Consider the following 11,783-nt stretch of genomic DNA (forward strand, 5'->3'; position numbering starts at 1 on the left):
GCAGCCTGTTTTCTGCTGTTTCTCTGTTATACTTAAGAAATGCAAAATTGAGACTTAACCCCTCCCCTTCCAACAAACAAACCGACCCCACAAAACCCTGAAGTCTTCATCGCACAATGCTCTTCACTGTTGTTCCCCAGCACCCCTCAAGCAGACTGTTGCTTTAATAGTAATATTCCCTGCTTCAATGGCATGATCTCTGACTAAATAAGAGGTAACAATCCCACCCTGTTTGATTTTTGCTGTGTTGGCTGCAAAGGCTGCTTCACTTGCCAGTAAGTTTAAGGAAATGGCAAAACAGTGCTACTGAAGGACTCCACCTAGGGCAAGTGACTAGAGTAGTCAATGCTATCATCTTTATAACAGGCCCGCCTGCAGCTACTGCAATGAGCCAAATAGGAAATAAGGCAGAATATGGACTTCTCAAGTGAACATGGGTACACCTGGACACTGAGGTCATCCAACCACATTCTCCTCCACAGTTGGCTTCAAGGTAAAGCTGGATGGTACAGCCTTTGTAGTCCTAGAAAAGCCTCAAGAAGCTTGACAGCTGTTGGGAGTTCTTGCCACTCTTTCAGTACAGTTACAGCACATCAGTGCTGCTTCTCAATCCAGCTGTGCTGAGCAAACTGCCTACTGTAATGAATCCCACATCATTTACTACTGACTCTGAGGAATGCTCTTCATTTGTCGTGTATGCACATACTGTACAATCACTAGAGGAAAACAGTAAGACACAGCAATCATAGACACATTCTTAATGCTCAATAATTCCAACACCATGTTTAGAAATAAGCTTTTATTAAGTAGATTGAGTTAGTTAGGCACTATTGAATTTGAAGAACAAGTAGAGAAATAGACGTTCCACAACCAGTGCTAATTATATAACACTATTCAGTGGTTACTGATTTTTTGGTTTTAATATTCAGAATGCTCACCCTAAAATACATCACCTTGCTAGTCCCAGTGAGTTTTCATTTGCTTGATTCTACTCTCTATCAGAAATTCCATTATAAAAGGACAGTGATCATGTTGCTGGCCAACTGGAAGGTCCACATTTGGCTCTAAAGCTTTAGGACAGTTCGAATGCTTAAAATGGAAGAGAAAAAGACAGTTAGTTGTAAGTCCATTTTCTCCCCTTCTCTCCCCTCCCTTTCATTGCTGAGGCATACTGCAACTTCTGTCTCTTGGAAGAATGGAGTTATGCTTATGCCTATAATATTTATTAAAGATCCTAGCTTAAATGGGTTAGTAATATTTGTTATCTTTGGTTTTTTTAGTCTCTCCTCCAGTAAGATATACTCAAAATGGAAGCTTTTTCAAACTATGTGAGCATCAGTTTTCAGTAGGTAGCCAAGAATACTGATCAGGAACAACATTAATGTTTACAGGCATTCCCTCTTTTGGCTGCTTGGAGAATTTCAAGTAACTTTCATTATTAGCTTCATAGGACATGCTCATGTAAGAATAAAGCACTGAAATGATACAGAAGTTTGGAAAAGTGGATCAGCTGATGAGTGAAATTTGCATAGATGCAGCGTTTCCAATTGTAAAAAGTACAAACGCAGTTACTGTTAACTGACTTATCCGAGACAGGAATACATACGAGATAAAGCAGATAAAGTTATTACTTTTGAGAAAGTTATATACATCACTATGGATTGAGATCAAATACAAAGACCATGCTGGTTTCTTGAGATAATGCTGGTAACTATTTATCCATTTGCAGATGAACCTAAATCTGGATAAACAGTTTCCTGCATTAGTGCAAATATGCAGGAAAAGATTTTATTTTTTACTAGAAACAGCTCTCTAATTCTTTCTCTTGTTCACCTGCTGATTCTTCCCTTCATTCAAAACACATTCTTAAAAAGTACGTGACCTAGACTGCTAATAAGCTGGTTTCTGCTCTTAGAGGCACTGGTAGCTATCTCATTAAGTCCCTGAATTTCCAACAAATTACAGAGCATCTCATTAAAACTCTGAGAGAGACCTGTTCTTGCAAAGACACAGCAGGACAAACTTTAACACACCTCAGGCTAAAACTGTCTAATCCTTCCTGCATTAGATTTTAACCTGCAGATACAAGTTCTGTGCCGCAGTATCCCCATGCTGGTCCCCATTTTCCCCTCAAGCACATCTGTGCCCGTATCTGTGCAGGGCTTTACAAGGATCACCCAATATATCCTCTGGTAAGAACACCCTACTTTTTGCACTGCTTTTGCAAGTTGGTCACTACTTGCAAAGAATAATGCTATAAGGGCAGCAAGGCTCATTGCACATCCAGCAGGTTTTTTACCAGCAAGTAGGGTCACTTCACTATGCATTGGAATTGGGCCTCACTAGAAGTTTAATATAGCTATGGCCTAAGTCTGCAGTATGAGCAGTCCAGACTGCCATTTATCTTAATGAAGGCAGAAACTGCTCTACGGTAAGTACAAACCCGTCATATGAATGTTCTACCCCACTTCAAACTAGAGAAAAAAATAATTTAAAATGTATCAAAAAATCATTCCAAATGATTGAGTGCTGGCAATCTATCCTAAATAGTCTGAAAATATACTGAATCTATTATTTAATTAAAATAGACTAAGAGCTTAATGACTTGTAAAAATGTATTAATGTGAATGCTCCTTTAGTCTCTTTACATTTCGTTTTCTGAGGAAGAATACTTCAGCAATGTTGGAAACCTAAAACTGACCTGTCCCCTTTATCACCTTTACATACTTCTGTAATTTCCCTTTTACATTGTCGCTGGCTTTTTACTCTTTGACTGTGTTTTGGCACATGCCTAGAAGCTTGGAAAAAGTGTATTTGTTTATCTCAGAAAAACGTGTGTGGTATATGTCAGCCTTTATCCTCCCTGTTTAAAACATGACAGTGGGCGGGGAACCTATATTTTGACAGTGTCTCCTCAAGAAATGTCTTCTACACCTTTCAATTTTATGAACGTTACCTCTTTCCTGTATGCATCATCTCAAAAGCCTCATTAATTTTGTCAAAAGGCAGGGTGTGAGTCACAAATTCATCAACCTTGATCTTTTTGGACATGTACTCAGTCACCAGTTTCGGTACACTGTCTACACTCTTCCAGCCTGAAAGACAAAAAGCACGAATTTGTTTTTCCCCTTTCTATCCACCTTGGAAAACAGAGAGAAAGGAAAAAACACAACCCTTACATGGGCACTTGTGTGATAAATATGAAAAGGAACTGAGATCAGTGACGTGTTTGTCCCTCCTGCTCTAGGCAGGCAGTAAGGAACGCAAGAGGACAGCTAGGTCTGGCAAGAGCACACGTTATCCGAACACCTGAGTTTTGTATCCTTTTACTCGGTATTTCAGCATTCAACGTAACAGCAGCTCTCACCTAGGAAAGCACACGCAAGGCATCTCTATCAGACCCTCTGGTTTTGTATTACTTGGAAAAAGGGCACTGTAATAATAACATCAAATTTGGATACTTCCATGAACTTCAGCAATTACCGAATCCCCGAGTTACCAGTAGCTGTAAAAGTCTCTACGTGTTTTTGGTTTGACAGCAGAAAATGTGTATCAAGCACTTGTTGCTTTTTATTTTAAAGCTCTTTATAGCATATTCCCACCTTAGCCCCACAATCTGCTTAGTGATTAAGCAACACAAACATGTTTATGTGAATCCCCATCTCCCCACAGACTAGGTCATTTCACTGGACCAAAGTGAACCAAACCTTCACTTGCTGATAAAGCAATCCCTCTATACCACTCCTTTGGTACTGAACAGCACATATAGTTATATTCTCTCTTCAAAATATGTGAGGTATCATACCATTGTGTTTATTTGTAGCCTGTCTGTAGGAATATCAGATTTTAAAAGTCTTTATCTTAAAAGTCAGCACAGCATTTATGAATAGCCTGTTGGTAGTACATTTCTTGCACAAGCAAAAGCAAGGCGGTGTGTTCTTCCCACCTTTAACCCACAGTAAATCATTTTTAACCCCATACCAAAAGAGAGTTACCTCCAAATGCGGTCCCTTTCCATGTCCGCCCAGTTACTAGCTGGAATGGCCGTGTGGAGATCTCCTGACCAGCGGCAGCTACTCCAACTATCACACTGACTCCCCAGCCTTTGTGGCAAGCTTCCAAGGCAGCCCTCTTCACAGACAGAGAGGACAAAGCAGAGCGTTTATTGCTAATGTTTGTGCTGCCCAGACTGGCACAGGTTGCACTTGCTTTCCCCCAGTTAATGAATCATCACATTAGTATTTAAGGAACAATAAATACACTGGAAAGTACAATAAGTTTCCCATTGGTTCAGACTCCTTATACTATTAAAGATTCACAGCTCTTTTGATAATCCGTCTGGCTTCCAGAGAAGTCACTCTAAACTACCCACTGGGAGTTCATATAAACTGTAATCAGATACAGTGTAGACCACGTTACTGACAGTTAGGAATGCTGTTGTAATTCCTCAAAACCTAGCCTTACATTCAGTAATACTTCTGCATTTCCAAAGGCTAAATTCATTATTTAACGAATTAGGGAAATACTGAGTGGTCCTTGAGATTTTACTGTTCATGGTAGAATATATTTTATGTGGGTTTTGTTAATTTTTCAACTGTCAACATATGAAAACTCACAATTTCAAAGAACTCCCATTAAGGAAAAAAGTTTGTAAATTTTAAGTACCATTTTCAACCTAAGAAGTGGCATCTGCTTTCGTAATTAGGATTGGATGTAAAGTGGCCTTTTTAGTCATAGCAGCTATCATTACTATTTACAAATAAATAAATTAGTATGGCATGTTTTCTGTAACAAGAAAGCAGCTCATTTTGCTATTTAGCTAAACAACTAAGTTGCAGCTAGCTATCCCCTCCCTCTACACACTACTGTTACGCAAACACTCACCATGACTCCAACGTTACCAATGCACTCAAATGAGTAGTCTACACCACCATCAGTCATCTCAGCCAGCACCTCCTGTATGGGCTTCTTGAAGTCTTGAGGGCTAATGCACTCTGTAGCTCCAAACTCTTTAGCTTTGGCATACTTATCCTTGTTAAGGTCAATGCCAATGATCCGGGATGCTCCTGCTATTTTACAGCCCATAATAACTGCCAGCCCAACTCCTCCTAAACCAAAGACAGCACATGTAGAGCCACGTTCCACCTAGGAATAAGACAAGAGCCATGAGCAGCACTGAGAAAATCCATCCTTCCACGGGAGTGGGAAATGCATGTTAAGAAGTCTGTAGTGAAGAAAACATGGAAGCAAATATACACAGCTACAAAACTTTATCATTTAGATAGGTGAAACTATGCTTTTCTTTTTGCCCAAAGACTTGACTCCCATAACCTGCCTTAGACTCATGCACACTCACTATCAGCTCTGTCTCTGAGCTTCAAATTATCATAATGACTCGCAGCAAGATAAAGATGAATTGGAGAAGTAATTTATATATAGCTGGTATCAAAAGGGATGCAGAATCTTCCACCTACCTTTCCTCTAAAGGGCATCCGGTTCTTCTAACCTGATCTGGCCTTTATGTTAGAAATTCTTAGCTAAACTTCCATCAGTTGAAGAGGATGAAGAAACAGAAACGTGGTACGTCACATTTACAGTCCTAATCTAGTCTCTGACCTGTCTGTGTACTTTGGCTCAGATATAGTTACAGAGAAAAGCCAGAGGCAACCACAGCCTTTACCTTAGCAGTGTTAACAGCAGCCCCGTAGCCAGTAGAGATGCCGCAACCCAGCAGGCACACTTTATCAAGAGGTGCTGCAGCATCTATCTTGGCTACTGAGATATCAGCCACCACAGTATACTCGGAGAAGGTGCTAGTCCCCATGAAGTGGTAAATCTGCTTTCCTTTGCAGGTGAATCTGCTGGTGCCATCAGGCATGACTCCTTTCCCTTGAGTAATTCTGAAGGCAAAGACAAGAAAGTACAGTCAGTCTTAAGTGGTATTCGTTACGTAGCACAGAGATGCAGGTGCATGCTTGCAGCATTGTTTTAATCATTCCAATAAACCCATGAGTTAAAGAGATTAGATGCTAAACTCCTAAAACTTCATGCTGTTGATTCCTCCAGGGAAGCACTGAAAGAAATGGAGTTTATCAACACGTGGACCTCGTTAGCTACCGATGCTAACTGCTTGTGCCATGGTAACCCTCGTCCTCACTTCCTTCAGTGAACTTCCCTTGAATAGCACCTGTCAATTATATCACTGGGGTTTTTGTTTGAGTTCGGGAGACTTTTTCAGAATGGGAGCTGGAAATTTAGCTGAGAAGCAGACGTTAAGGAAAAAAAGTTTTCTGTATAATTCTGTACCACTTGACAGCTTTGGTGTTGATTCCCAAGAGCTAGATTCTCTGAAGTGCTTCCCTTAAGTATGGATTAAATATGGAGTCAGAGCATGTATGTTTTCAAAGCTGTGGACCCAAGCTAGCAGTTTACACCTTCACATACATGAAGACAGAGAAACAGATTTATTTAAGGGCAAAAAAGAAAATAAATTTTAAGGAAGAATGGAAAGTAATACATAACTGACTCCCTAAAACACATACTTTCCCAGTCATTAAATGATACATCAAGAGATTTATTTGTCAAAGATAATTCCTATCAATTACTTTTGGTAACTAGAACAGGTATACATTGAACAAATACTACACTGTGTGTCAAAATAAAAAGTGTACAGACCTTATCTTCTGGCACAGATTTGTTTTAGGATTCTTGCAGAACTTGCACTCTCCACACTGGGGGATGTATAGAGGGATAACAGTGTCACCTAAAAGAAAAAAAGAATATTCTGTGGCTAGTTATCAAGTCAAGCAAGGCATAAGCAAAAAACTGAAGGTCCTCAATTTTCATGGCTTTTATGTGAGCTGGTGTTCCCTTAAAACCTTCTTTGTGTATTAAAAATTGTTTATAGTCTAGAGTAGCATTGTTTATAGAGAATGCTAGATAAAACACTTTTCTCACGTCTGAGCAGACAGCCGATCAGAAGTACATAATTCCAGAACAAACAGGAATGTTACTGTAAAACAAAACAACCCCCAATCAACACTATACAAGATGATTAAACGTTTTTAAGCCCTTTAATTAAACCAACAGGTAACAACTATCATTTGGAAAAAAACCAACAATCTTCTAACTATATTGATCCAATTTCAAGTAAGAAATGGGTATGCTGGGCTCTTTCAAGCATTAAACCAAGAGCACATTGATGTGATGTATCTCAGAGATAAGAGAAATCTACGCAGGCATACACCCCAGAGTAAGACATTATATTAACTCCCGCGGTGTAGCATTTCAGGGGCCCAATTTAACAGTTGATCTTGTAGTAAAGTAACACTGTTAAGGAAGGAAGGAAGATATCTTCTTACCCGGCTTTACTTTTGTTACTCCTTCCCCAACACTCTCTACAATTCCTGCTCCTTCGTGACCCAAGATCACAGGGAAACATCCTTCGGGATCGGCACCACTCAGAGTATAGGCATCAGTGTGGCAGACAGCAGTGGCAACTATCTGTGAAGAAATATATAATCTGAGGCACGTTGACAAACAGAATAGCAGCACAGATCTAAGTATTTCCCTTTGGTCAGAATTTCAGAACAATTGCTGGGACAAATTTGCCAATCCTGGCAGCATTTCCAATATGGCCAACACACTTTCACTCCTGGCAAGGCACAGGAGTGCCAAGCCAAGGCACTTTTTCTTACTTTAAAAAAGTAAAGTCGTGATAGTACATCTTTTCTCATTTCCATCAACTAAATTCTGATGTTGAAACAGGTAGAAGATGACATCTGGTTTCTTAAAGCTAAAAATCAGTACTCCAAGTCATCTCAAAGTAGGCTGGCTTCTCAGATTTGAAGTTAATCTCTCAAAGGTAAGATGACCAGAGGGACCGCACAGAACTCTTAGTACTGCATAAATCCAGTTTAAGTCTTAAGCACCATGCAGAGGCCCTTTCCACAGGGATAAATTTCACCTTAATGTCTACTTTTTGGCAAATATGGGCTACTGGAAAGTCCTGACCAAATGAGAAACTTGGGTATGGGGAACCCAAGAGACAAATCACAGCTCCACAGCCAGTAAATTATGGCCTGACTGAAGTAAAATCCAGTGTGTTCCACAGCTGCAACAGGTCACAAGCTGCTGCCCTTCAAATAAGATCAAAGGTGTTCCTAGCTCCGGTATTTCTTGGAGCTTAGCCTGTAACAGCTGGAATTGATCCCCAAGACCAGCCATGATCTTTAGACCAGACCGTGAAGTGAGACTAGTAGAAACTAAAAGCGTTTTTTTACAAATAGAAGATCTAAATACTATAATTTCCTTCTTTGTAAAGCCAGCTGAGATACTAATGAACTAATGCTATCCACTCAACATTTCCTCTGTTGGTAAACAAACTGTTCAGCTTTAATACTTAGTCTCACAAAATACAATGCATACAGCTAATGATTGATTTAATTACCTTGATACGAACTTCATGAGCTTTCGGTGGAGCAACCTCCACCTCCTCAAGAGAGAGTGGTTTACCTGCCTCCCAGGCAACAGCAGCCTTGCACTTAATAACCTAAAAGACAACAACAAAAAAAGAGGACATCTGTTGTATGGTCCATTTAAAATAATTCTTGTTCAGCCAAGTGAGAAAATAAGAGAAACAGTACTGGCTTTTGGAAAGAATCCCAGATCTGAAATTCATAATTTCAACACAAAGGCTTAATTGCCCTACATTCCCCTTTCAGGAAGCTAAATAATAATGAATGAACCGAGATCTGAAATCTGGATGTCATTCTCTTATTGAGAAAAAAATATAATAAAACCAGGAGTGCGTAGGAGATACTCAAATACTGCAGTGAAATGAGCAATAGGAATGGAAAGATTGCATAATAAAACTGATGTTTTAAAACAAGAGACCAACATTCATTTGAGATGTATTCCTTGAGCACAGAGGGTTTGAAGTTAAAAAAATTCAGAAAGCTAACTGGAGGTCACGTAATGGTCCAAGACCCACATCAAGAGTGAATCACTTGTCCCTTATCAGGATGGCTTCTGAGAAAGATTTTGACCAGGAGATGCGTGTGCATGCAGGTGACATGCCAAGCCCTCCAGTGAGGCATAGGGACCAGAGAGATTTTGCTATACGGTTATTGTCAGCGAGTTACTGTGCAGTAACACCTCTGCAGAGCCTGTGTGGATTATTGTTAGCAATTCTTCATTCACCGCTTTCAGTGCTGTAACAAATCCTGCTCTGCAACCACACCTATACATCGCAGGAAACTTGTCAAGCCAAATGCTGCAAAGCCTGGATGAAAAGCGGGATTTGTGGATCTGTAAAGCCCATCCTACCAACAGGTACATATGCGCAACTGACCGAGGAAATGAGCAGGCATTATAGCCATGCAATCCCGAGTGGCTTCAGGAGCTGCAAGGGTAAGCATCTGGAGTACCCTTAGATGTCAGTTTTACAAAGTTCTGTCCTTCAGGATAAACTGGGCAGGGTATCAAATAATCTGAATTTTGCTTTCTGACAGCCACAACATCTTTCAGCTAATACGATATGCAATAGCTTCCCGCAGGACACACAGACAAGTTGTGAAATCGAATTCAAGACCTTATCTACATAAAGCCTGACGAGGAATGCTGTTGCAGGCTAGACTGCTTTGGAACAGATCCCTTTGCAATCTGCTCCAGAAGAGTGTCCATGTATTTTGGAATAATTCAGTTATAGCAGAAGACTCGCACTGATTTTCTTCCATGCAAAGAAGGTCTAAGCCATTGCTATGACAGTTGGAAATATGAACCATTTCACAGTATGCACTATAAACCGATATAAAAAAATGACATTTTGTGCATTCAAACTAGCTGTGGTGTTCCCATGGAATCACTGGAAGGAGATTAATGCAAATTGCCACGACCAGACATACAGTCTTCCAGACGTTTTGAAATTTCACTGCCTGGAAGAAACAACAGTGCCAAGACCGTTTGTTGAGCTTGCCAGGTCTGATTCATCACCTGTGTGTACAGGAGAAAATAATCGGTAGTTTATGACTTTCTGTAATATTTCTGTTGTACAATAAACAGCATTGAACTTTGTCAGAACCAGTTAACACCCTCGCTGTACCTGTTAGAGCACAACTGCAGATGTTGACCTTGGCTTAAACTTGCTAAAATAAATACTGCCAACCCTCAAGCTCTCAAGCTTTGTAACAGAAAATAGGTACCCATTTCTACAGGGTGAACTGTGCTTGGCTATTTCCCCCAACCCACCCACCTCAGCTGGCAGAGGGCTCTTTACTGCCCTGTGGCAACTGAATGTGCACTGAGGAGCCAACACCTTCCCAGCCCTGTGTGCAAAGCCATCCACTTTCCCTTCCTTCAAGCTTATGAATTCACACCTGCCCACGGCCCATAGGAAACCACGCAAGCTCAAGGTCTTCTGCTTGGTTGTCCACCACTGTGACTAACACACAGTTAAAGCACAAAAATGGAATCCTCAGATCCAGAAAACGTGCAGAGGGGGTGATTATACCCAATCCTGCAAATCTTAGAATGGTTTGTGTTGGAAGGGACCATAGAGACCACCTAGTTCCAACCCCCTGCCACGGGCAGGGACACCTCCCACTAGACCAGGCTGCTCAAAGCCCCATCCAGCCTGGCCTTGAAGACTTCCAGGGATGGGGCATCCGCAACTTCCCTGGGCAACCTGTTCCAGTGCCTCACCACCCTCATAGTGAAAAATATCTTCCTGATAGCTAATCTAAATCCACCCTCTTCCAGTTTGAAGCCATCACCCCTCATCCTATCACTACATGCCCTTGTAAAAAGTCCCTCCCCATCGTTCCTGTAGGCCCCCTTTAGGCACTGGAAGGCCACTATAAGGTCTTCCTGGAGCCTTCTCCAGGCTGAACAGCCGCAACTCTCTCAGCCTGTCTCCATAGGAGAGGTGCTCCAGCCCCCTGAACACCTTCGTGGCCCTCCGCTGGACCCGCTCCAACAGATCCGCGTCCTCCGTGTGCTGAGGGCTCCAGACCCGGACCCGCTGCTCCAGCAGGAGCCTCCCACGCCTAAAAAACGGCGCCGATCGCTGCCGCACCCCCGATACGCGCAGGATGGGGGTAGCGAGAGGCCAGGCCGACCCCTTCCCCCGACCCCGGCACTGCGGCGGGACCCCGGCAGCGAACCCACCACCGGGGGCCCGCAACCGGTCCGCCCAGCACGGCCAGCGCCTCGGCCTCTCCCATGCAGCCATCCCACAGAAAGACAGAAAAACAGACAGAAAGACAGAAAGACAGAAAGACAGAAAGACAGAAAGACAGAAAGACAGAAAGACAGAAAGACACAGACACCGCAGGGAGCCTCACCCCGCTGGTCATGGCGCACGGCTGCCGCTGCCCCGGCGGAAGGAAACGACACCCCCCGCCTCTCCCGCCCTCCGCCGCCGCGCATGTGCGCTGCGCTCCCTGGGGCGGGGGTCGGTGTGGAGGAGGGCGGCCGCACAGCCGTTGGGGAGGGGATGGCGGGCTCTCTGGCGTCGTCTGTGGCTGCTTCCCTCCCGCGTTCCCCGCCGGGAGGGCGGGGCGGGGGCGCCCGCAGCGGGGTTAAAAGCCCCTTGCAGCGTTTTTCTTCCTGCCGACCTTGGGGCGGGTGGGGGTCCGGCTGGTCCCTCACGGTATCTGCTGGGCTGCCTGGCGGTATGGCTTCTCGACGGCTCCATCGACGCAATCTCGTCAATCCGGCAGGCAGATTTGCATAGCCCCACCTGTGAGGGAACAGACCCGTTGTCCTGGGTAATGGGGTCGAGT

The 11,783-nt window shown here is 42.9% G+C and overlaps 1 protein-coding gene across 1 annotated transcript; it reads right to left on the minus strand.

Moving 5' to 3' along the window:
* Positions 1-784: 784 nt before the first annotated feature.
* On the minus strand, positions 785-11,460 carry LOC128910001 (alcohol dehydrogenase class-3). The gene is made up of 9 exons (XM_054202683.1): positions 11,343-11,460; positions 8,450-8,551; positions 7,362-7,503; positions 6,676-6,763; positions 5,681-5,900; positions 4,885-5,145; positions 3,996-4,131; positions 2,957-3,095; positions 785-1,089 (listed from the first exon to the last, which is right to left on the minus strand). Exons 1-9 carry the CDS (start codon positions 11,352-11,354, stop codon positions 1,065-1,067), a joined length of 1,125 nt encoding a protein of 374 aa, XP_054058658.1. The 5' UTR covers positions 11,355-11,460; the 3' UTR covers positions 785-1,064.
* Between the last annotated feature and the right edge of the window lie 323 nt (positions 11,461-11,783).

The sequence above is a fragment of the Rissa tridactyla genome, chromosome 5, assembly GCF_028500815.1.
Source record: "Rissa tridactyla isolate bRisTri1 chromosome 5, bRisTri1.patW.cur.20221130, whole genome shotgun sequence".
Lineage (NCBI taxonomy): Eukaryota > Metazoa > Chordata > Aves > Charadriiformes > Laridae > Rissa > Rissa tridactyla.

Excerpts from the sequence above, each read along its gene's own strand:
- LOC128910001 (XM_054202683.1), bottom strand. Across the intron at positions 5,901-6,675 it reads AATCTGTGCCAGAAGATAAG|AATTACTCAAGGGAAAGGAG; the intron begins GTCTGTACACTT and ends CTTTGCCTTCAG. Across the intron at positions 4,132-4,884 it reads TTGGTAACGTTGGAGTCATG|AGGGCTGCCTTGGAAGCTTG; the intron begins GTGAGTGTTTGC and ends CTGTCTGTGAAG.